We start from the raw sequence: 24,714 nt of genomic DNA on the forward strand, positions 1-24,714 counted from the left end.
GAGTGGCACTGATACAATTAGTATACTTGCAACTTGGGCAGCAACTCATTTCATAAAAGGAATTGGAAACATCTTATACGATTGTTGCTGGTTGTCACAATGCTAAAATAAGGTTATTGCTGGAGAATATTCTCAAGCCCTTACCTAAATTTGGTGAATTTGTACTTCTTATAGCGGAATAATTGGGGACCTCGTACATTTTATCCTAAGTCATATTGGCGTCAGTCATTGAAGTCTAAATTACAACAATATAACAACAAAGAACATCCTATAAAAACAAATTAAGACTGCCCGAATGAATTTGACTAAACAAGCCAACATATATTAACCAACTTCAAAGATCATGAATGAATGTCAGAACATGGTAAACTGATGGTACAACGAAATATTAACCCTTTATAGGTTTCAATATAAAACTATAAATCGAAATTAGAAAATATATGTTACCATAAGTAACGCATATAAATGATGAAAGCATTTTAGTGTAGAGTGATACAAGAGATACTTTTCAGATGTTTGGTTCCCAATATAAACCAAGATTACCAACTATCATCCAGATGCACCTAGGGCATCAGCATTTCCTGTCACCAATTGAAGATCTCAAAGAGATATCTAAATCCACCTCAACACTGGAAAATATTTATGTTGAGTGTCATAAATATCATCAGACTGTACAGGATGTCATTGGGGGATCTAGGTACAAGTACAACAACGAAAAAAGTCCCTAAAGAAAAGAGTAATAATAAAAAAAGATTTTGATATTTGTCTATGCAAATAGGTGTGCATTACAATAATGATGTGGAGAAAAAGTGGTCTATTGACCACACAGTTTCATCTAGGTAATAACAAGAATGTGTTTGTCCCCGAAGACAACAATAAGAATCCAGAAAAAATTTTGACATTTGTCTATGTAAACAGGTGAGCATTACAATAAAGTGGAGGAGAAAAAGAGGTGAATTGACCACACAGACCACATCTGTTGAGTCTAAATTGCCACTGGATCTAGAACACCAGCCTCAATTGGTTAGCAAACAATATGCCAAAGACTCCATGATGTTTAGTGATACCTCTCATAGATTCAAGGTACCATATTTTGTTCCATGCCCTTCTGATGGACTTGTCCAGAGATACAAGATTTGAAAGAACTATGTAAAAGCTGCAATATATTCTATTAGAAAACATGGTGCCTTTTGTGGGTCAGACGCATATCTGTCCATTTGGTCTTTATTACAAATGGCACAAAAGAAAACTGCTTTCAAAAGTTTTTCTGACGTGTGAACTCACTAATCCAATAGTAAATGTTTATACTTGTTGATTAAAATAAATAAAGAATTTAGACAAGTAATAGAGTTTCCATATCTAGTACCAAAAATGTATTTCTAATTTTTATTAATATAACGGGAAAAAACAGAGAACTAACACATGCAAAAAATATTATCAAATAACATAAAAGATAAGAAAAAAGTCAAAAGCATTATTCCAAAGGCAACATTATAATGAGCATGTAATAGCTTGCCTATTGGGAATTTCTCCAGGAAGCTCCATAAAATGCACCGCACGATCTGAATAGCTGGCAAATACAGTCTGCAAAAGATTAGCAACATAAACCAGATCACAGAAGATTTACCCACAAAATCTCTGAACATAAAAAAGTTCTCTGACTACTGTTCAAATGCTTAAAATTTAAACTACATGTAAAAACTTACAAAAAGAATAAACCACATATTAACAAAGACGAGAATGTAATATTTTCCTTTAATTTTTATTTTATTCAAAAATATACTAGAAAAAGAAACCAACTAGACACCAACATGCTTCTACAGAAAACTAGATAACTCAGGAAATTACAATATATAAAAGAATAGTTAAAAGCATTCAGGTCATACTATGAGATAGGAAACTCAAATTTAGGCCTTGCCATATGAGCATAGTTTACCCTTTTCAAATTAGTGATACTTAAGAGAGAGAAACTATTTTTGTCAAATATTTTTAGGTTCATATGATTTCAAGAAAGCACTCGTTAGAATCTAAACTTAAGGACATAACAAGAAAATACATTAAAATCTGCCAGAAAGAAACTACATATCTAACCTCCAATGAACCAATACCAGTGAAAGAGTACAATCTGGTTGGTGTCACGGCCATCACATAAAACCTTGTTGCATTACTTAGAGCAGCTGTTTCCATCTGCGGATTAAGAATCCGAAAATTTAGTGGCATAACCTTTCAAGTCATCACCAACGAAGAGAGTAAACATTCTACCATACCTGCAAACCCATTATGGCTTCAGGAAGCTCAGTCAGCTCAAACAGCAACTTTACATGCTTCTCCTTCTTATCCACCTCGTCAACCGCCATCTCAAACAACTGCCCGTTTTCAGTACCAAGAATCACCTCCTTCGTTGATCCTAAAACCATAAACAAGGAATAAGTAAAAACACGTCGTATGCAAATCATGAACCAGAAAAGGCGACATCACATCTTTGGTTATCTCTCAACTAAAGAGAAACCCAGCATACGCAGATCAAGAATCAGTAAAGGATCATGATCAGTATCAACCAAATAGATACCCACCATGTGCAAATCAAGAACTACAAAGGACGACATCATACCTTCCGTGATCTGCTGTCGGTTCCAGGCCACCGCATTGACGACCAATCCTTTCAGCCGGCTCAAAACCCTAGGCCGTGCCCACTTTGCGTGGATATAGTATGTCTCAGCCCCGGCCGCATGGAGGACCGTTGCAATGCAGTGGCTCCCTCGGGGGTCAACGAAGACACGGTGCACCAGCTGATCACCGCCTCGGCCTCCAGAGAAGTCAAGATCTGCGAGGATGATGAACAGATCAAGATCGAAGGGAAGGGTTCGGAGAGAAGAACAACCGAGGCTAGCTGACCTTGCGAGTCCCCGACCCCAAAATCATAGCGAATGACCCAACCCTTGCTGGTGCCAAGGATGATGACGTCGTTGCCGGCGGCCATGGACGTGATGACGCCACGACCCCTGGCGGCGTGCCGCTCGAGGGGATCGACGGAGAAGAGACCGCCGCCGCTTCCACCGGCGTCCATGACGACCGGAGAAAGAGCGAGACGCTGAAATCCTAAATGGAACCTAAGTGATGTAGAGGGATGGGTAGAGAAGGGATTCAAGAACCGAACGGAGGAGATCGCCGGAGCTCGACAAAAGGTATGACGATTTGGAATGTAACAACCCATCATTTTATAGGAGACCCGACCCGGAATGCCCGTTGCTTTGAGATCTGTGAACCTTAAAATCTGACGGTGTAAAGCTTTCAAAGTTGTACAGCACATCATCTCACCTCATGATACTTTGAGATTTGTGCATATATTTGATTGGCCTATGTAATTCATGTCGAAGATGGAAAGTTTGTGTTGGGTATCTGAAATGTCAAAATTTAATTATTAATCATTCTATTTTTAACGGTGAATTCCCCAAATAAATCTCTAACTTGGAAAATTTTATACAGAGAGCACCTCCCTGAAAAAAAAAAAAAAGATTATTTTATTTCTATCTCTATTGGACTCATAATCACCTCTATTGACACAATCAACCCTACCCCTATATGCTTTGCCCATGATCCTCGTGTAAAAATTCTTATATCATCGTCGGTGCCCTTAATCACCTGGCTACCCACCTTCGCCTCACCTCATTAGCTCTTGTCATACTCGTCCACAACCCTCATGTAAGGAATGAGAGAGTGTGAAGGTCATCCTCACCTCTATTAACCTCGCTCCATCAAACCTGTCAATAACTTTACACGGGTAAGAGTGAATCTAACAAGTGTTGAAAGAGTTCGTAGAGATAGCGACGACTGTCTTACCTCTCTCTTCCTCATGCAAGAGACCAAGGGTAAAATGGTCATATATAAAAAAGATATTTCACAAAAAAATTTTAAAGTTGAAACGTTGTACGAGAAAGTTAAGGATTTTTTTTTAATTTATCATATTTTAATTTTAAATTTTGATTTAATTTTTTTTATGAAACAAGTGATAAGAATGAGATTTGATCTAATAACTCAATATCAGATAGTCAAGATTTTTTTTTTTGAATTTGTACGATTAGATTTTGAATCTTGGATCCAAGAAAAGTTAAGATATTTTTAGATATTTAAGTTAAATATTTTATAATTCAATGATACTCATGCTGGTTAAAAATGCAAAAAGATAAATCTGATGTACATTATTTTTAGGTTTATCCTTCATTGTTGTTGATTTCCGTAACCTTCTTACCCCCACATGATCATCATTGCACCCATCAAATGCTGAAGTCTAAGGGTCAGGTTTATCTACAATTTCATATGGCCATTTAGCAGACATTCTAAAATAATGATCAAAACCCAAAAAAAGAAATATACATAATATATGTATCATCCAAATATCACCAGCTGAGAATTGCATGATAAGCTGGTTGGAATCATGAAGACAGAAAAAGAGATGCCGATGATGAACAAAGCAGATTGCATATTACAGCAGCTGAAAGGAAATCAGGTGCTCCAGAATCCATTCAGGATACTTCGAAATCGATTCCGGGCAGAGAGCTTCTTCATCACCTTCCTGGCGTCCACCTCGTCGGCTTCTGCCAGTCTCTGCAAGCAATGCACGCACCCGGAGGCCATGATCCTTCTCCTTCCGCTGTTGCTCTCCGCCACTGCCTTCAGCACGGAGAGCAGGTGCTTCCTCGTCGCAGAGTTCCCCTCCACGAGATCGAGCGACCGCATGATCCGGTCCACGTCGTGGTCGTCTTGGATCAACCTTCTCCTATTTCGTTGAGCACAGATCATGTTATGAATGGTCTCAGCTGCTTTCTCTCTGACTCCAGCTGATTTGGCTTCCAGTAAGCTCACGAGCTCCGTCATGTAGCCCGCGTCGCCCATGGCCTTCCTGTACTCCTCGGAGAGCTCACAGAGGCGGGAGACGCTCTTCAGGACCAACTCCTGGACGGAGACGCCGCCATGTTTGACGAAGAAGAGCGCTCGATCCAAGAAGCCGGAGCTCATTAGGACAGCTATGGAATCTGCTGAGTGGAGCAGCTCGGTAGCCTTGAGAGCCGCCTCTCTTGCCGTTGATGAGCAGGGTGAGCATGGATCCAGTAACTCAGTTATCGAGGCGATAAGTCCTTCTCCGACAACGATTTGTCTGATGCCATTGTCCGCAGATGCCATGGAATGAAGGCACTCAATGGCTTGAATCCGTGATTCTTCTTCCTTGGACAGGGTGAGCTGTAAGAGAACAGGAATGGCGCCCTCCTCCACCATGAACCTCCTCATCTCTTCAGCGCTGCCGAGGTTGCTTAGAATCTGACAAGCCAACCCAATTAGCTCCTTACGACAAACGGCGGCGTCGCTGCAGATCTTGAGCAGCACCGAGATGCCTCCATGAGCAGAGATCGACCACCCGTTGTCGGAATTCTCGGTCAGCCTTCTCAGAATTCCGGCGGCTCTCTCTCTTCCCAATTCAGTTCCCTTCTCCAAGATTGGTATCAGTGGACCTATCGCACCTGCAGCGACAAGCAGTCCTTTGTATGAATCAAACTCGGCGATCACCGAGAGTACCCCTGCGGCCTTCTCCCGAAGGCCATCATCTCTGTGTTCGAGAAAGCTTACTAGAAGACACACTGCATCAGCTGTATCCGTCGCCACGATCCTCACATACTCGTCGTCTTCGCGGAGAACCTCATGAAGAGAATCCAAAGCTAGCAGTCTCATGCTGGTATCACCAATCTTAAGCCTCGAGAACAGATCCCTCACGTAGAATCGGATGTCCTCTCGGCTGGCATTACTGCTTGGCTTCGTGAGGACGATGGCTCGGGAACGCGTCGCATTCCCAGAAGCATACAATTCCGCAAGTCTCTCGTTATGGAGCCCGAGCCTGGAGGCAACGCCATTAAGATCGCTCCGCAAGAGGAGCTTCCCACCGACGCAGGATTCATCGCCGCAACGAAGTAAAAGCGATTCGATGTCATCGAAGGTCGTCAACATCGACTTCAGTAGCAAATCCACCTCCGAATTCCGGCTGAGGAAGTTGCCGTCTGCAGCTGCGGCAAGTCCGGAGAGCAGCTGCTCGAGCTTGCTGCGGACCAACTGCCACTTACCAGGGAAGCATCGGACCGCGAAGGAAGAAGATACCAGTGAGCCGAGAAGCTGCGATGCTTGCCGTAGACAGGCCATCTCTCGTTCTTCTTTCATGTTGATGGGATGATCATATGGAGAGTGACTGAAGTCAGATGATCAAATATAGTCAGTAGACAGAGGATGCTTTGTTCAGTAGGAGAGTCCGGTGAGGGTGGATGTCTATGATGGGCTGCAGTGAGTAGAGGAGAAGATAAGAAACATAATGGCAACCGGAGAAGGTAGGTAGGCAGAGAAATGAAGCCTTTTTCTTTTGGATGGCATGATTGGAAGTAGGCAGAGTGAAACTCTAAGTCGGATGTCTCATAATTGAAGATGAGAGAAACAACAACAATAATGTGCCATATAAGTCTCAGGCTACTTACTGTGCAGGAACATGACTTTGGAGTCATGTCAATCGCCTGAGTTCGGAAGCTTTTTCTTCTTGGAAAATACTGTACCTGATGATCATACAATACGGATCGAAAAGTTTGGAATGAGATAATAGAGAGACTTGCAAAAGAAATAAATGTTCCAATGAGACAAGGATGTTTAACCTAGTCACATTAGTCCTTGCATCACATCAATAAAAATATGTTTCTGTATGTACCGACTCATCAACACAGATGTTCTACATGAATCGGAAGTCTTCGAGAGACTCTAATAGCTGCTGCAGCATATTCTACAAACTAAGAATTTGTTCTGAAGCTATCGGCAAACAACTACTTTCAATTTTCCAATTACAAATAGAGACTTGGGAAGCCATCTTGGCAGGAGAGATCACGGAAGATGTTGTCCTAAACATGCTCAGCGAGCTAACCAAGGTGGAAGAAAAGCTGAAACAGACGGGTGTCTGCTTAATGGGATAGGAGAACAATTGCTGTCATGGACCACCAACAGTGTCTTATGTAGACCAGCGGCAACCCATCCCTAAATTAATAAAACAAGAGGGTGGCATTGCCCCCATGTGAGCCCTTGTCTTGTTGCCATGTCTAAGGACATTGGTACTTCGTGTAAACTGCGTGATGGAACCACACAGTTGAGGACTTGGTGTCAAAACACATCAGAAAGAAGGCAACAAAATGAATGGGGTATAAGCATTGGAGGGAGCTGATGCAGCGGCTATTGCAGCACAAAGAAAAATACTTATCCCTGTGCTTCTTCTCAAAACAGTATTTTCATCCATACTCATGGCTAAAATATATAAGCCACCCAAGCTATCGTTTTGATGAGTGGAAGTCTCAACAGCAAACAGTTCCAGCAGCAAAGAGAGGAAAACCAACCTGTTGGACCAGCCAATGCACAAGTCTCCAACAAATATATGATTTGGTGAGGAATGACTGCTTTGCTGAGATTGACAATTTTCAGAACGGCATGCTGTATTTCCACTACTTGCAGCATCACTTTAATTCTACCATAATATGTCTGCAACATGAATGAAGTTAGAAGGCCACAATTCAGTCCAATATAAGGTTACAGATGGATTCCAAATGCAGAAATCACCTGTTGAAAAATGATCAGCCTGGTGCCTTTTCTTTTGGATTCGGTCTTGTTTGGACAAGCACATTCCGATCAAGTCAAGTAGCAGATTTAAGGAAAAGGAGCAAGAAGGTAGGAATTAAAAATTTTCAATGCATAATTAAGCAAAAAACCCTATCTTCAAATAAGACAGTGATTGCCTGTAGCTTGTAAAGCATTGCAGGTAGAAATAGATTCGAGTGCCTTAGCTTGGAAGAGAAGGGGTTGATCGATAAACATTCAGTGTACCTACTTTCAAATAACAAGATATAGGGAATAGAGTGGACCATTTTGATACCACACCACACTACCAGATGAAATAGTAGGTCTCTGGTGCTTGCCAATGCATGTGGAGAGTCAGAGTTGCTTTGTGACCATATGAAAGCAGCTGTGAGCCCCCATGACAGCTGCTCCTTGCCATTTCTCTTATACTCAATAATGCATCTGTTTTCATGGATTCTTAGATGGTTAAAGCACAAAACCATTGCAGTGGTAGAAAACATTTGACAGGATTGAGAAAAGCAGAAACCATGTAATGAAGTTCATGTAAATTTCACCTGCATGATCTCAAAGTAACAGATACTCCAAGAATTTGAAGACATGATTAATGATCTCTTCCACTCAACAACTAAAATTCCACTGAAAGTGAGCACTGGTAGGCCCCACCTGATCCACAAAGTCGTTACCTCTGTAGTTTTACATCCCAACCATGGATGGATGATAACTTCAGTAACTGATTCGGATGCAACTTGCTTTCTTTCTTTTTTAGATACTTGCAATATCCATGTTTGTACAGAACTAATGCATGATTGATATTTTAACTTGAATGCCTGCTTCCTCAGTAAGCTCCACCATAGCAAATTCTCAGAGAAATAGACTCATGACCTAACAACAGTTTCCAAATCAAGCAACCTGCAAATGACCCATTGGCAGAAAACAGTTAGCTTGCCTATGTAATACTATAATATCATCTTGATTGCAGACAGATAATACAGCAGTAGTGAGTTCCTCTAACAATATGCAGTAGATTAATAATTTTCAAAGAATGTGGATAATATTAGAACCTTACCACAACCACAGCATAGTTTTTGTTCCTTTTTAGTTAGGACAAAAAAAGGAAGTCAGCACCGTGCAAAGAACTAAGAATCGGAGAACAAAGTTCCACACCAAACCTGATGAGCTGCCAAGAGCCAGCATATGGCTACAAGAAAACTGGAAAATGCAGTGCAACCTGTCGAGCCAAACGTGGGTCCAAAAATATACTATCACAACTAGTTAACCAATTGGCAATATCAGTGGCCATAAGCATGACAACCAATCGGCATGTCTCTTCCTGGAATGCATCTAGCCTGCACCTCCAGTTCCTATAAATAACAATTTTTCTTACCTTCATAGACACTTCAATTGTTCCTCGAGATAAACTTTATCTTCATTCAGTCTTTTGGATGCTCTTCAAGTGTCAACTTTTAGCCATCATGGAGAGCAAGGCACTGATAGGTGAAACAGAAATGCAGCAGACCATGCAGTGAGAAGCACTCCACCAAGCGGGAAAAGCCCTTGACCTCCTTGATGTGACTTGTGTCATAAAGAAGGTATAGAAGCATCATGAATCTCATGTAGAACAAGGAAAAGAAGATGTAAGGGTGTATCTGGCTCGAGATGCAATTGCACAGTCCAACTCATTTGCATCAAAACATTTAAAAGAAAATATGAATGCAAGCGACATCATGACCTTTGTCATGAGCATCTTCTAGTCACATGACAAGAAGCAGTATTTTAGCACCATTTTGCATCAACTGTTGCAAGCCACGACGGTGATTCAGCACATCAAACGCATCCTAAGTCAACTAAGACAGATGCAAACCTGACAAAAGGAACAAAAACACAGACCAAAGCATGGCAAGAAACAATACACTCTCCTGCCATTCTATTCTTCTCCTAATGTCTGGAGCTTGCTTTTGCAGAAGTTTGTCGATCACATGGACCACGGTGGCAATGCATTGTAGGAACAAAATTAGGATCATAGGACAACATGCATGGAGAAGAAAGCATGCCAATTTTTTTTGAACTGTAGCAAGAGCTAGATGGGATTTCAGTTGCCATCATATCAACCGGAAATATTATTCAGAACCAAATTTAAACTTAATTAAACGGAACAGTAACTGAACTTTAATACAAAAGCTTTTTGTCTGAATCAGTTGTAAGGCAAAATTCTAAGATTCCACAGACGATTGCAAGTAAACCTCAGTGATGTGAATAAGAGACAATGTTGGTGCACAAATTTAAGCTCTGTATCCTTAAGAATTGATCCATTATTAAGCAGCATTAGTACATTAGTAATTGGCATGGAAACTGTCAAAAATGAAAAGTATTGCGAGATGCCAAGCAGCTAAAATAATAGAAAGTATATTATAATATTGGTGAGAGGTCATTAATGTTCATGTGGTTGCAATACTGGAGTTTCCAGCAACCAAAGTGGTAAGTGTAAAGGTATTCGAGCATTTCCAATCTAACAACCAACGAAGAAATATAAACCAATGTATTGTATATAAGATCTAAAAATCATAAAATCACCGACTTGACAGTGATGCCAAATCCTTCCAATTGCTGGCAAATCAAGTACTACCTTCCAGCAGAGAGAATTCAAGCAGGAGAATTCTATGTAACAATCAGCATGAGCTCCAAACCAAGATTAAAATAGACAAAACCAGAGAGAATTCAAGCAGGAGAATTCTATTTAACAATCAGCATGAGCTCCAAACCCAGATTTAAATAGACAAAACCAGAGAACACAAGCAATGCAGCATTACGAAATGATCTCCAATGCAGAACCGAAGGAGACGGATGTCAGAGTGCGCACACCAATCCGATAGGCACATGCAAGAGATGGATCCACCTAGGAATAGCTTCCCGTCCTCTACAACTGCACTGGCCCTCTTAATCCCTAAACTTTAATCATCTTATACGATTGGCGGCATAGTCATGCTTCTTATCATCCTTTCATTTCCCCTAAGGAATACAATCTTCCAAACGCCTGAACTTGGAAATCATTCAGATTTTTATATCTTAAAATAAGAACAAAAGATCGAACCTTTCGGAGAATAACCAATCTCGAATCCAAAGCTTGCGCCGTTGATATTGATCCCAGATGATCAGAGACGAGGGCGGAAAGGTGATTTAGGGATGTGTGAACCGGGAAGGGGAAGAGAAGAGGGGTGGTTTTGGGCCGATAAATTTGTTATGGGCGCTTGACGACATCAGTGGTCATATATTTATTTTTTTTAAAGAAGATTAAAACCAAAGAAAGTCAAACTACCGTACAAAAATTTAGGTTTACAGTTTCAATAACATGATTAGTCCCACCCACTGTTGCTTTATAAATATTATGTATAAACATATATATATATAGAAAGATTATGATAACCAATTTGCATCATGATTACCCACCAAAGATATCTAACGTAATAGCAGGAGAGTAAGCTAAAGGGCTTACCGTCCATTCGTTCAAAGGTACCAACAAATAATAATCTATGTCGTTGTCTAAACTTAAGATACCAATTATACATGCACATTAAATCTGCTTGGTTATACTTAAAATACCGATTACACATGCACATGAAATCTTCTTTGATATAACGGGAAAGTAGATATCAACAAGCGACTTGCAAAAGCCAAACAAAGATGAAATTGTTTGAGCAAGGCTGAGCAAAATATTCTTACATGACTCACAACATATCAGCAGCAATGTGTGGTACATAAGCATCTAATTTGGGCATGGAAATAGAGAGTCCAGATTGCAGAATTGACAAGACTTAATAGACGGAAACCAGCTTCTATGATCCTCAGTAGTCATCGCCTCGTGATATAACTTCTTTACATGTTGGCCGAAGCAAGATGGTATGCTCGAACTGTGATACGTAGCTTCCCTTCACATCACACAGAGGCGGATACGGCTGCAAAAGGACCCAAAATTATATTAAGCAGAGTTTCACAGTTAAATGTATAAAAAGAAAATTTACAAAAGGGCTCTCGGTGACATAAACAGCACGCAAGCAAAATTACTAATACAAAATCCACCCAAAAAGTTCAAAATTTTCAATACAATAAAGCATTCACATTATGTTATCGATTAAAATAAATATGCTGGTTGCAAACAAGAACTAACAAAGCAATCATTTTAAACTTCGTAGGTTTCTGATTATATTCAACAAGGTAGGATGATGATGATTTCGGCATTTTATATAGGTTCGACCAGGACAATACTTGAAAATTACAGCAATGTGAATATTGTACCATTAATTATGGGCTAATATGGGCTAGCCCCAAGTGTAAATACTGCACCCTAATACTCTGAATTCCAACTTGGAAGTCCATGCTTCAACATGATACGAGTAATGATCCTCGGACAAGAATAAATCAGTGCCTTCACTAACCAACAGAAATGCCAAGTATCAAAACAAACTAAGCATAGATGAAGGCCCACAACATTGCCAAATCAACTCCCTCATTGTCAAATACATTCAGGACATAAAAAACACTACCACTGCACCAAGTGATAATGACTTATCATATTTAGGAATATACATAATGTTAAAATTACCTGCACTATACCAGCATCGCACAAGTTTTTCAGTGCCATAAGATACTTGGTCTCTCCCAGACGGTCTAAATAACGGCGGCAAAAGGCCAGTGTTGAAAATTGTTTGTTGATTGTAGCAAGAAGTTGCTTTGCACGAGGCAACCTTAACGGAATGTGTCCTACATCAAAGTTTTTCATGTAATGGCTGCACTCCAAGTCCTCTCTGACGTAGCCCTTCCCTACATGATGACATGTATGTACAAGTTAACACATCTAATTTTGTCAAGTATAAACAAGGCTGGCTGTGACCAACTCATTTATTGCTTATATGCAAATTTAGCATCCGAGTCCAATTCAGACTCCAACCTGTCTTAGCTGCAACAGAAACTAAAGGTCCAACACGAAGCAATTACGACTTTCAGCAAATATAATTTGAAGATTCAAACTAAACATTAAGAGTACGTCCAGATATAAAGTACACTTGAACATCTCAAACAATAGAACTCCAAAGAATGCAGCAGTAGGCATTTATTCACCTGTTGATGCAAATGTTTCAATTGCAAAAAATTCTCCCTCCTCCATTTTTGTTTGCTCTCCACCCTTGACAATTGGAACGGACTTTCCAGCATGAATTTGGTATGGGCCAATGCTGTGGCCATTCAAGTTTCGCACACTTTTAACTGCAGTAGAAAGCAAAATGTTGATGAGCAGATAATATCTATTTAGAAAAAAGATATTGACAAAAATTGTACAACGAAAAAGAGATTATAGCATACCAAGAACATGAGACACACAGATCATAAAATACCTTGAAACACTTTGCCATTGATTTCAACCTCATAGGATTCCATGACCTCTTGGATTGCAGCACCAACATCACACAGCCGTACATCTATCCCAGCTTCCTATATACGTAAAAACAAACATAACTATCAGATCAAAGAAACAATAAAAAAATGCATATTCCAAAAATTGCATGACTAATAGAAGTAAACTATTTCATCATAACAGCCAAAAACAATTCTCTGCAACCAAATTTTAGGTGTGTTGCAAATTTACCTTCTTAGTTAATACGAGTTTCAAATACTAAGCACTTGCATCACTAATAAGCCAGTAATACAGCACAACATACTCACCATGCCATGATGTACCAACTCTGGTAGGAAATTAGTAAAATACAGGACTAAAATTTCTAAGAAAGCTTTTAATGACATTCGACCAGACATGAATAAATACACATGGCACCATAAACCTGTAGTGATAAATGATTAAACCATGGAATCAACATCTTCACAGATTAAGCAGATGTGTAGCATTACCTTTTGCATCTGCATTTGGAGAAAGAGAGAGACAGACAGAATGACAGAATCTACCATGTAAACAAGAAACCCTATAATTTGTATAATAGGCACATTGTCCACAATTCAAACTGTGTATCGAAGAGAAACATCATCACCGGATAAATTATGCAAAGATTGTTGAAGTGGGATGGGACTAGAAGATTAGCATATTTATGTATAATGCAAAAAGAAGCTTAGTCACTATGCAACAAAGACAACTCTTTCTAAAAAGGACAGACAAGTGGATCAGGCTTCTGCTAAATTGGGTTCTGGGGAATCAGGCAATGGTCATATGGATACATCCTTGGTCTCACAAACAGATTCCTTCCATGGCAGAATGACTGAAATCCTTAACATAGGTAATAAGAAAGAAACCTAAATGGATGTGGAAAAAATAAGAAAATTCTAAGAACATAAAATAACCATCATATAGAAAGAGCTCATTTAGAAGAAAATATATAATAATCAGCTTTGACAGAATGGTCTGAACTGATATGAGAAGTGGAGAACAACTAGGTGGGAAGAAACCTATGTTTAATATACACGTACACTAAATAAAAATGCTAGGCCAGCTCGATGTAACTTGTCACCAAAATGATCAAACCACAGCCTAACAACAACAAATGAGGACTTGATGCAAATTGAACAAACCACAACTGAATCTGTGGGAAACAGGGTGTGCTAGCATGAGACTGTTGCAACCACAAGGAGAACCACTAGGGATTAGTTAGCAGAATAATCATACAAGGAATGAAATGAGAATGATGGTGCATGTCAAATAGAACCACTAGTCTCCTTTTCTTATTTAAGATGTTCATTTCGATCAAAAGACTATTATTCTTGTAGGATTCTTAACTGCATGATTGGGAATTCTGAACCTGATTAAATTAACTACCGACAGCAGTTCATGGTGATAGGCATCAGAAGAATACCCTCATTCAAGTATGACTTCATGTTTTAGCCAACAAATATAGGTTTTATAGTAGAATGTCAATGCCATAAAGCAAGAATGCCAATATTTCCTTTAACATATTCCTAAATGAAAAGATCCTTCAAAGCTCAAGTTGTTTTAACTGTCAGGTGGCAACTCAGCAACATGTTTCAGTAATTGTCAGATCAACACAAATCCGAACTAATGCATCAATAATCTCACCTGTAAAATAACAAAATATTTTGAACAGATAAGAGAAGAGCAAAGAAAATTACTTTAACTCCAGTGTTTGTAGCTTCTCTAGAAGCTTCTAGAAGTGGATTAAACATGGGATTAAATGCCACTGTAAATGCGCAGTCAACTATATGTCCTGAGATGACACCAGGGCAACATATTGTCAGTGAAATGAAATTTATAAAAGGAACCAGCCTTTAAATTCTTCCAAAATATCTAGTTATGAGCAATAAAAGTACGATAACGGTGCTACAGACAGAAAACAAGTATGAATAAAATAATAGTTAGCATTACCATCAACATGTGTTCCAAAATCTAACTTCATCACATCATCATACTGAAGTACAGTTCTATCGCCAGAATTTGGAGTCCAGTGGGCTGCGACCCTAGAAGAACAAGAGTAATTGGTGAAAGCTCATGCCAGAAGATTAGAAGGGAACAAATATAATTGATGAGAATCCTGAAAATGTTTTACCAGTTAAGAGAACATCCAGTTGGAAAGGCAATGCCTGCTTGGAGACCATTCTCTTTGATCAGTCGCCTTACCATATTCTCCAAGGTTTCACATAGGTCAATCATTAACATTCCAGGCTTCAAAATACTCCTCATATATTTTCGGACCTAAGCACCACAACGATATATTGTGAAGACTAGAAAACAAAACAACCCATGTACTTCCCAGAAAATCAACCAAAGTTTTGATCTGACAACCTTTTAGTGGTAATAGGGAAAAAACTCAAACCTGCCTATGAACTTCTGCAGCTCGGCGAATCGTGTTGTACATAGGTTTTTGTAGCCGTTCAAGTTCTCTCTTCTCTTCAGAGGTCGTCCTCCATAGGTTACTAGACACAATTCTTTTGGTTATTAATGCAATCCAGCAACTTACTAATTAATAAAATGTACAATCCAATAACAGGTACACAATAAGATACTGGGAGAAACTAAAATGACTCAAGTACACTAGGCTAACAAGAATAATCATATGCAAGAACCAGAGTTGACAGTGTGCTTGTAATCTGTCAATTTCTTTAGTTCCTTATTTGTCTTCCAAACTTGCTGTAACCATTTTTAACAGTATGATTTTATGAAGCGGTAACTTCCCTTAAAATACTGCATATTCATTATGCCATTTTCTTTTTTTCTAGTGGGGCAGCGAGAGACAGAATTATTTTTTGTTATCTAACATGTATGCCTTCTGTTAAAATGATGGCTAGTTAGAACAGCAAGCACTTATATATGCGCACGTGCGTGTGACAAAAATCATATATATATATAGACAGACACATAGGTTTATATATATATATATATATATATATATATATATATGTGTGTGTGTGTGTGTGTGTGTGTGTCTCTGTGTGTGTGTGTGTGTGCAAGGTATGCAGTTTCGAATAATACCGCTTGTACCGGTCCATCAGCTGACCGGTACATGGGCCGTCCATTACCGGACGATATATATATATATATATATATATATATATATATATATATATATATATATATATATATATATATATATATATATATATATATATATATATATATATATATATATATAAGGCGACGTCGCATCGCCTCGACGATGTCGCCCTGCGTGGGAGAAGGAAACGACAACATCGCCTTTTATAAAAATATATATAAATATATATATATATATATATATATATATAAACGAGGCGACGTCGCATCGCCTCAGCGACGTCGCCTTTTATAAAAATATTTATATATAAATATATATTTATTAATATATATATATATATATATATATATATATGAGATGATATCGTCGAATTTTATATATATATATACCCCGAGCGATATAACGAATGGAATACCGCTCGTTATACAGCATCGTACCGTACCGAGCAAATGTCGAAACTCCGGTACGATATAATATTTCAATCTTTGTCTCTATGTATGTATGTATATATGTATAATTATCATCATTCGAAGCTAAGAGCCACAACTAGCAGACAAATATTCTTGGGTTAGAAGCCTAATTTTTTTTTTACCTTTTTATTCACATATATTCCACAAGATTTGAACCCTAATAATGCAATCAGATATGACATATAATGCAATAATAATTTGTCCATCAATTTGGTTGCAGATAGCAAAAAGAACAGTAAACATGATGTGGGCATAGTTTAATTCTTTAATGCTACCTACAAGCAACTTTACTAGAAAAATATACTTACTCATCCTTGTACTGCTGGATTTCACCCTCAGGAAACTCGGCTGAAGGGAAAAGTTCATCTACGGGAATCGTTGGTGGGTCAGTCTGCTCAAGGGGCTCCTTCTTCTTCCTGTACAGGACAAAATAATGACCAGAAGCCTAATAATTATGGCTATTTAATTTTAAATGCTTAAATAACTACACAGAAGCACCTACTTGGCTCTGCTTTTCTTCTTCTTTTTCTTTGCAGATTCTGGATCCAAGAAACACCAAAATAATATATTAGCAAAACCTTATTCACAGCTTCTCATCCTTGAGTTAATTATAAGCAGTCAATGAATAAAGCTTAATTAGTAATAACATCAACATAGAAAGCAAATCACACAACCTGTACACATGCACACGTACACACATCAACTTCAGCAGATATTTACATGTACTTTTTATAGGATACACCCAATATTGATTCTATTGCATTGAAAGGTGATAACATTAGCACATCCCTGTCAACAGATCTGCTTGATCTTCCATCGACTGTAAGCAGCAGAACCAGAAATCCAAATGAACCAAGGTTGCCTTAAGCCTTTCATTTGGCGGGAGTCTAAATCCAATAGTAGGTAGAACTTATTAGGTACCGAAGTTGATGAGATGTGGTCAAGCTTGAACAAAGTCAAACCCAAGCTGAAGTTAGGATGTTAATTGAGATATATAATATCATGCACCTTGAGTTCAAGCTAAATACAAGCTTGATTTAAGCCTTAAAGGAGCCAAACCTCACTCTTATTTCAAGTGAAAATTTCTTAAGTTGGTTCAAGCTTCAACCCTTTAATCCTTCAATCTGATGTACATTACATACATAAAAAGCAACGATTTAAAAAGGCGCTCAAGCGCTAGCCTAGGCCCTTGGGCGAGGCGAGGGCCGGGCGAGGCGAGGCGAGGCCCGAGCACCTCGCTAAACTTCCAAGCGGCGCGCTTCAAAGAGGCGCCGCGTGGGCGTTCGCCCAAGCCCAGGCGCTGGGTGCTTCAGGCGAGCGCCTGGGTTAAACCAGGCGACCAAACCAAGATTTTAGGTCTGGTTTGGTCCTGGTTCAGTCTCCGGTGGTTAGTTGGTTCAATCGAACCAACTAAAACAGATATCAGCGACAACCCAACCCTAACCCTCATTGCCGCTGCCGCTCCCGATCCCGATCCCGTTGCTCGCCGCTGTCGCTGCTTGCAAACGCTACCGTTGTCGCCGCTCCTGCTCCAGCTGCCGCTGTCGCCTCTCACTGCTGCCGCTGCCTACTTACACTCCCGCTGTCATTGCCTCCTTACATTCCCGCTGCCGCTGCCGCTGCCTCCTTACACTCCCGCTCCCACTGTTGCTGCCTCCTTACACTCCCGCTGTAGCTGCCTCCTTACACTCATGCTCCCGCTGCCTCTACCTCCTTACACTCCCGCTGCCGCTGCCTCCTTACACTCCGCTGCCGCTTCCTCTTTTCTCAATCAGCACCCCCTTACACTTCCTTCTTCTCCTTCTGTTAACAGTATACTGTATACCAAGGTCTGCCGTACCGAAGCATACCGCCCGTACTGGGCGGTACGTATCGATCCAACATGTTACCGGTACGCGGACCATCCGGTACCGCTACAGTGCTACAGCACTGCTACAGTATGAAAAAATAAAAAATTATTCAGTATACCAGGGCGTACCGCTCGGTACGCCCTGATGTACCGCTCAGTACGCCTTGATGTACCGCTCAGTACACCGGTACCGTACCGTACCGAGCTCGAGTCGAAACGCCGATACGGTACGGTACAACGAACCTTGTTGTATACTGTTAATATTGTTAGGTTTATTTAAAATTATTAATTTTTAATACTATTAATAGATTAATAATATATTATTTTAATTTTAATACTGTTAATTTTTATTTATTTAAAATTATTGTTAGGTTTCAAGATAAATGACAAGTGTACAGAGCAACTCAATAGAGTCTCCAATGACATAAAAAAAAGATCCTACATAGAAGTATAATTATTTGAAGAATCCGAAAGATCCTAATGCAGTGACTTGCATATTCTGTGATAAGACTACTAGAGGTGGTATTTTTCGTGCAAAACAACATCTAGTAGGAAATTTTAAGAATGCAACAGCTTACAAAAAGTGTCCACTTGAGGTAAAAGAAGAGTTGCTGAGTTATATGAATGAAAAGAAGACACAAAAGAATGAATCTTACGGGAATTTACCAGAATATAATGTTGAACATCTCAGGGATGAAGAAGAAGATTATTCTATGAGTATTAACCCAAGTGGGAAAAAAGTATACGACAAAAAAAGAAAAGAAGTTATGAGTACTAAGAAGGGTAAAAAAAGACCGATAGATCTATATATATTTCAAGGATCCCAGGAACAAGGGCAAGCAGGAGGCTCAAAATTTAGACAAACAAATATAAGTGATGCTTGTGATAAAGAAATAAGAGGAAAAATAATTTAGCACATTGCTTTCTTCTATCAGGCTGGTCTTCCCCTTAGTACTTTAGACAGTTTTAATGATATGATTGAAGCTATTGGAAGATATGGTGCAGGATTAAAACCTCCACATTATTATGAGATGCGAGTTCTATTGCTGTAAAAAGAGTTGAATTATACATATGACTTACTAAAGGGTCATAAAGAATCATGGGCAACACATGGTTACTCTATTATGTCAGATGTTTGGACTGACAGGAGTATAATTAATTTTATGGTTAATTGTTCTTTAGGGAATATGTTTGTGAAGTCAATAGATGCTTCATCTTTTGTAAAATCTGGAGACAAGATATATGATTTACTTGACAACTTCGTGGAAGAAATTGGAGAACAAAATGTCGTTCAAATCATAACCGACAATGGAAGCAACTATGTTTTAGCTGGTAATATTCATCTTTTGAATTTGTTAATTATTTTATCTTCAATTAAATATGTTAAACTCTTAAGTCTTACCATTTTTGTTACCCTTTGTCTCAAGTAAATTGCTTGAAACAAAAAGACAACACTTGTATTAGACTCCATGTGCAGCACATTGTATTGATTTAATGTTAGAGGATATTGGAAAGATCTTAGAAATCAAGAAAACCTTAGAAAGGACAATTTTTGTTGTTGGATTTCTTTATAATCATATTGAGGCTTTGAATATGATGAGAGAATTTACAGGGAACAAAGAATTAGTAAGACATGGTGTCACCCGATTTGCTACTTCATTCTTGACATTACAGAGCGTGCATCGTCAAAAACATAATCTGAGAAACATATTTACCTCTAATAAATGGATGACAAGCAAATAGGCAAAAGAAGCAAAAGGCAAGAGGGCTGCCGATATCATCTTAATGCCATCCTTTTAGAATCATGTAGTTTATATATTAAAGGTAATGGGCCCTCTTGTTCGAGTCCTTCGGTTGGTGGATAATGAAAATAAGTCTGCAATGGGATATATTTATGAGGCTATGGATAAAGCAAATGAGACGATTAAAAGATCTTTTAATAAAAATGAAGAAAAATATGAGAAATTTTTTACAATCATTGACGAAAGATGGAATTATCAACTTCATCGTCCCTTATATGCAGCAGGATATTATTTGAACCCTGAATTCTTTTATAAGATTAAATCTGTTGGATTTGATGCAAAAGTTTTGGATGAGTTATATCAATGCGTTGCAAGATTAGTTCCCAACCTTGAGGTTCAAGATAAGATTATTCATGAATTATCTTTATATAAAAATGCCGAAGGTCTTTTTGGAATTTCAATTACCGTTCGATCCAGAACAACTACGTCTCCAGGTATTAATAATTTGATATAATTAATTTCATATATATTATGTTACTATGTTATTGCTAATAATAACATAAATTTTGCAGCTGAATGGTGGAGTCTATTTGGAAATTCCACCCCAAACTTACAGCAATTTGCTATCAAAGTACTTAGTTTGACATGTAGTGCTTCGGGTTGTGAGCGAAACTGGAGTGTCTTTGAGCATATTAAGATCACTAAATATTTTTATTTTAATAAATTAATTTATTTAGATAGATGTATTAATATATTTTTAAATTATATGACATTACAGATTCACTCGAAGAGAAGAAATCGGTTGGAACATCAACGATTGCACGATCTTGTTTACATAAAATATAATCAAGCTTTGAAGGCTCGTCATGATTTACAAAATAAATTTGATTCAATCTTATTGCAAGATATTGATGATTCAAATGAGTGGTTAGTAGGAGAAATGAGTGCTAACTTGTAAGATGCTGAAGACGAGCTTATATTTGAAGATGATAGATTGACATAGGGAGATGTGGCAAGAGCTTCAGGTGCTGGAGAATTACAAACATATACAAGACAAATGTCAAAGAGAAAAATGTGTGCAAAAGCATCAAGCTCGGCTCCTGCTATTGTTGAAGACATAGAAAATAAAACATATCTTGATGAAGAGGAAGGAGTCGAAGGACAAGAGGAAGAAGACGAATTCAAGGATAAAAAGGTATCATAATTTTACTCAGTTCTCTCATGAGTATATATAGAACAGAGTTTCAAGCAGGTAAGGCTAGAGGATCATTTAAATAAATCAAGTTTACTGAGTGCAGCTTGAATGCGAGCCATATTTCATGGTAGATTCACCTCATTTTCGACTAAGCTAAGCCCTAAACATTAAAGCAGTTCAAATTAGCGAAGTGCACAAAAAGGTTTGTTATGGTCTATACTGGTTTAAATAAGCAAGCATTAGTTTCAAGTGTCGCACAGATTATAAAAAAAAATAGAATGGGTTCCAAAAATCCATGGTGATCAACCAAATCATTTGTTGAATTACATGCTCCTTAATTATATCTGATTGAACAAATCTAAATTATCTTAAATGAAGGTAAAATACTCTTCTCTCATTTTCTTGAAAATATTTGGAGGATATTTCCATTACGTTAAGTGAAGTACATCACGCTAACTCGTGGACTCAAACTTGAGACATATCACTTATGAAACAATGCATTAACCAACACAAATGTCTTTGTCTCCCAACTAAGTGTTACTCCAGAAGCACAGACATCAATCAACGCACTCATTGTGTCCCAGTAATTGATAGGTTGCAAGAACCGAAAAGTTCAAACCCAAGGTAAAAGGATGGGGAAGGATGCACATATAAAACACCACACGTATAACCAATTATTGCCTACCGAAAATCAGTTGTCAATGAACTAATATATACATTACAAAAATGACTGAAGTTGATAACTATTGCTCTTAAAAAACTTTTGAGTGGGAAGAAATGAAATGTTGTGAACCATTGGCATGCTATAGTGGCTGCTTGCAATAACAGCATGAAAAAGATCAAGCAAAACATAAAGAGTGCATAGGCTGATGCAAAGAAGATTGAATCATGAATGAAAACCAACAGCAACCATTTTAATCTCAATAAAGGCACACCAATTCCAATGATGAGTATAGAAATCAACCTGCCAATCCATCTAATGCTGTACCATCAGTTTGTGCCACTTCATCATCATTTTGTAGAGTTTGAGAGACCATCACCGTACCATTGCTGTTCGAAAGCTTTGATTCTCTAATTTCTTTAGCTGCAGTTTCCTGCCATTCAATTTCTTTGTTCAAAAAAAGCCTTGTCCATGTTCAGGAAGTATGACAACCTTGTACAGGCAGCATCAAATAACACAAATATGAAAAAAAATTTAAAGATTCTACTTGGGCATAATAATTTTAATCAAGTAACACATTGAAAAAGATATATACCATCTGACCTTATCTTATTAAGCAAAACATAACAAGTTCTATTATTATAATGATCAACAGAAATGAGAAAATCACCAAGAATCGAATACAATAATAGCAGCCCACCATCCAGCAAGTCCAGGAAATTGTTCTTCGCCTTCTCATTTATTCATAATTCTTATGTCTCACTACAACTCCCAACATTATGATATACATAAACCGTAAATTATAGGGATGATATACATACAACAGAATAGGAGCATAAGAAAGTTGAAATTCTCAAGAAAAAAGATACAAGTGACAATATCTAATCCATGGTTTATAATAAACCTTCAAGAGTCCAGTATAACACACTCGTAGTTGTTCATGCCATAAGAGGAAAGGAAAGGAATATTTGAAATAAACTTCCTTCTTCCTACTGTTAATACAAGATTCTGATTTCTTTTACTTAATGCATCCAAGTTAATTGAGGCTACATTAGTTACATCCAATGCTTCGAGAAAACAACGTGGAAGAGATTTTAATTACACCAACTAAAAGAATCCTTATATGACATCTGAATTAGCTTATCACAACAACTTTCATCTTCAACTTCATTGTACATAACCTTCATAATAAATATTTTTATGCATAAAAATTTAAGGTCGCAAGTATCCAAAATATTTCAATTTTTTTAATGGCTTTCATAGAAAGCATGCACCAGGTGTTGAAGCTTGAAAACCCATACATAAGGGAAGAGAGAAAATACTAAAGAACAACATGTTACATCAAAAGGCACTTTGGTAAATGAATGAAGCAAAAGACTGACTTGGGTTGTTTCATTTTCTGCAATGTCCAACTTTTTCATATCATGAGCGGCTTCCTGAACTACTTCAGCATTAGTTCCGCCCATTTTCTATTCTGCCAAAGATGACATAGGATTCAATTGTCAAACCTGATAAAAAATTTAAATCTTTGGCAAAAACTCTAAAGAAATTTCAAACTATAGATTGACAATGAGAACTGTCTAACAAGAATGCCTTTTACGCAGACTAAAGCCTAATATCAACAAAGATAACAAGTTCAAACCACACAGCATCAACAAGAATGCACATTTTCAATGAGACATGAGGACCACCACTCTGCCATGTGAATCAAGTGCTAACACGACAGTGATTTAGCATTTAACCATAATCTCTGTTGTGTTAGCTAAATTAACATATAGTAAAATTGAAAAGAAATGGATTAACATCTACAACATGATTAATTAAATACATGTATCAACATATAACATGCCATTTGAAAACTACAAAAAGGGGAAAAAGAGAGAAAAATTCAACTCTATTATGATCGTTGGAAGTGATGAAATCTAGAATTAGGAGACATTCATACAAGTCATACTGGACAAAGGCAAGAAATCTTCTAGGGAACCTAAAAACCACCATATTTGTGCACGCGATCCATATATTGGCTTTCCATTCCTCGTCAAACCCCTCTCTCAATGAATCTTTATCCTTTGAGATTTATAATATTCAATAATGAACCAAGAGGGACAAAAAGAGACAACAAGAAACAACCTTAATTATCAGAGGAGAAGGATCTCATCCTTGTAGAAAACCTAAGAGCCTTTCAGAAATCAGTAATTCATGTGTGTGAGTGATCGATATATCGGCTTTTCTTTCTTCATCAGAATGATTTTAAAAGGGAGAAGACCTCTTCCCCTAAGTAATCTCTGACGCAACAAGAAAAAGAAGACGACAAGGAAGAACCTCAATCTTCGGAAGAGACGGCCGTCCTCCTCGTACACAGTCCTCAGATGGCCTTGGGCTAAATTCGTTTTCAGAGGTGGCGGTGCCGTAGGTGACGCGCGGGTCGATTTCCGATCTCCAAGCGGAACAGGGAGGTGGTGGACGTCAACGATGGGGTCGTGGAAGACCACTTCTCCGGCCGTCGGTGACGAGAGGACAAAGGGGGAACGACGCACGCAATACTGGATTAACGAATGAACTGGGAAACTTCATTTGTAGTTTTAGGGCTTCTTCTGACACCGTTGGATCAAGAATGATGAAACCGGCCTACGGTACAGATGTCACAGA

The 24,714-nt window shown here is 38.3% G+C and overlaps 3 protein-coding genes across 8 annotated transcripts in view; all 3 read right to left on the bottom strand.

The window, feature by feature from the left end:
- The window catches only part of LOC135615082 (vacuolar sorting protein 18-like), a 30,045-nt gene extending 26,859 nt beyond the window's left edge, over positions 1-3,186 (bottom strand). The window contains exons 1-5 of the mRNA XM_065113120.1: positions 2,896-3,186; positions 2,612-2,824; positions 2,268-2,407; positions 2,092-2,187; positions 1,517-1,584 (exon numbers count right to left, since the gene is read on the bottom strand). Coding sequence (XP_064969192.1) covers positions 1,517-1,584; positions 2,092-2,187; positions 2,268-2,407; positions 2,612-2,824; positions 2,896-3,067 — 689 coding nt within the window. The 5' untranslated portion in view covers positions 3,068-3,186. The remainder of the gene's footprint in view (positions 1-1,516; positions 1,585-2,091; positions 2,188-2,267; positions 2,408-2,611; positions 2,825-2,895) is intronic.
- Positions 3,187-4,349: 1,163 nt separating this feature from the next.
- LOC135586915 (uncharacterized) lies at positions 4,350-10,872 on the bottom strand. 4 transcript variants are annotated; one of them, XM_065113123.1, is made up of 7 exons: positions 10,736-10,872; positions 9,032-10,653; positions 8,202-8,556; positions 7,630-8,088; positions 7,410-7,551; positions 6,513-6,587; positions 4,350-6,319 (listed from the first exon to the last, which is right to left on the bottom strand). In XM_065113123.1, the coding sequence occupies exon 7, from the start codon at positions 6,202-6,204 to the stop codon at positions 4,504-4,506; it is 1,701 nt and encodes a 566-aa protein (XP_064969195.1). In that variant the 5' UTR covers positions 6,205-6,319; positions 6,513-6,587; positions 7,410-7,551; positions 7,630-8,088; positions 8,202-8,556; positions 9,032-10,653; positions 10,736-10,872; the 3' UTR covers positions 4,350-4,503. The 4 variants fall into 4 exon arrangements, with proteins under 4 accessions (XP_064969195.1, XP_064969194.1, XP_064969193.1 ...); XM_065113122.1 differs by lacking the exon at positions 9,032-10,653 and having other exon boundaries at positions 10,736-10,870; XM_065113121.1 differs by having other exon boundaries at positions 10,455-10,869.
- A 434-nt stretch (positions 10,873-11,306) lies between these two features.
- On the bottom strand, positions 11,307-24,610 carry LOC135615083 (methionine aminopeptidase 2B). Of its 3 annotated transcripts, none has more exons than XM_065113126.1 (13): positions 24,388-24,610; positions 23,448-23,534; positions 22,369-22,498; positions 17,121-17,157; positions 16,927-17,034; positions 15,471-15,570; positions 15,204-15,349; positions 15,023-15,114; positions 14,770-14,864; positions 13,032-13,128; positions 12,760-12,903; positions 12,245-12,462; positions 11,307-11,597 (listed from the first exon to the last, which is right to left on the bottom strand). In XM_065113126.1, exons 2-13 carry the CDS (start codon positions 23,529-23,531, stop codon positions 11,487-11,489), a joined length of 1,362 nt encoding a protein of 453 aa, XP_064969198.1. In that variant the 5' UTR covers positions 23,532-23,534; positions 24,388-24,610; the 3' UTR covers positions 11,307-11,486. The 3 variants fall into 3 exon arrangements, with proteins under 3 accessions (XP_064969198.1, XP_064969197.1, XP_064969199.1); XM_065113125.1 differs by having other exon boundaries at positions 23,448-23,539; XM_065113127.1 differs by lacking the exon at positions 23,448-23,534 and having other exon boundaries at positions 24,388-24,518.
- Between the last annotated feature and the right edge of the window lie 104 nt (positions 24,611-24,714).

Source organism: Musa acuminata, chromosome BXJ2-6 (assembly GCF_036884655.1).
Source record: "Musa acuminata AAA Group cultivar baxijiao chromosome BXJ2-6, Cavendish_Baxijiao_AAA, whole genome shotgun sequence".
In the NCBI taxonomy this organism is placed as follows: Eukaryota; Viridiplantae; Streptophyta; class Magnoliopsida; order Zingiberales; family Musaceae; genus Musa; species Musa acuminata.

Bases quoted from the DNA above. Each gene is read 5' to 3' on its own strand.
- LOC135586915 (XM_065113123.1), bottom strand. From the start codon at position 6,204: ATGAAAGAAGAACGAGAGATGGCCTGTCTACGGCAAGCATCGCAGCTT.
- LOC135615083 (XM_065113126.1), bottom strand. From the start codon at position 23,531: ATGGGCGGAACTAATGCTGAAGTAGTTCAGGAAGCCGCTCATGATATG. The intron at 17,158-22,368 runs GTTGATTTCTAT...TCTTGGATCCAG, and splicing joins AGCATTAGATGGATTGGCAG to AATCTGCAAAGAAAAAGAAG. The intron at 12,463-12,759 runs GTGAATAAATGC...GTCATCATGTAG, and splicing joins TGAAACATTTGCATCAACAG to GGAAGGGCTACGTCAGAGAG.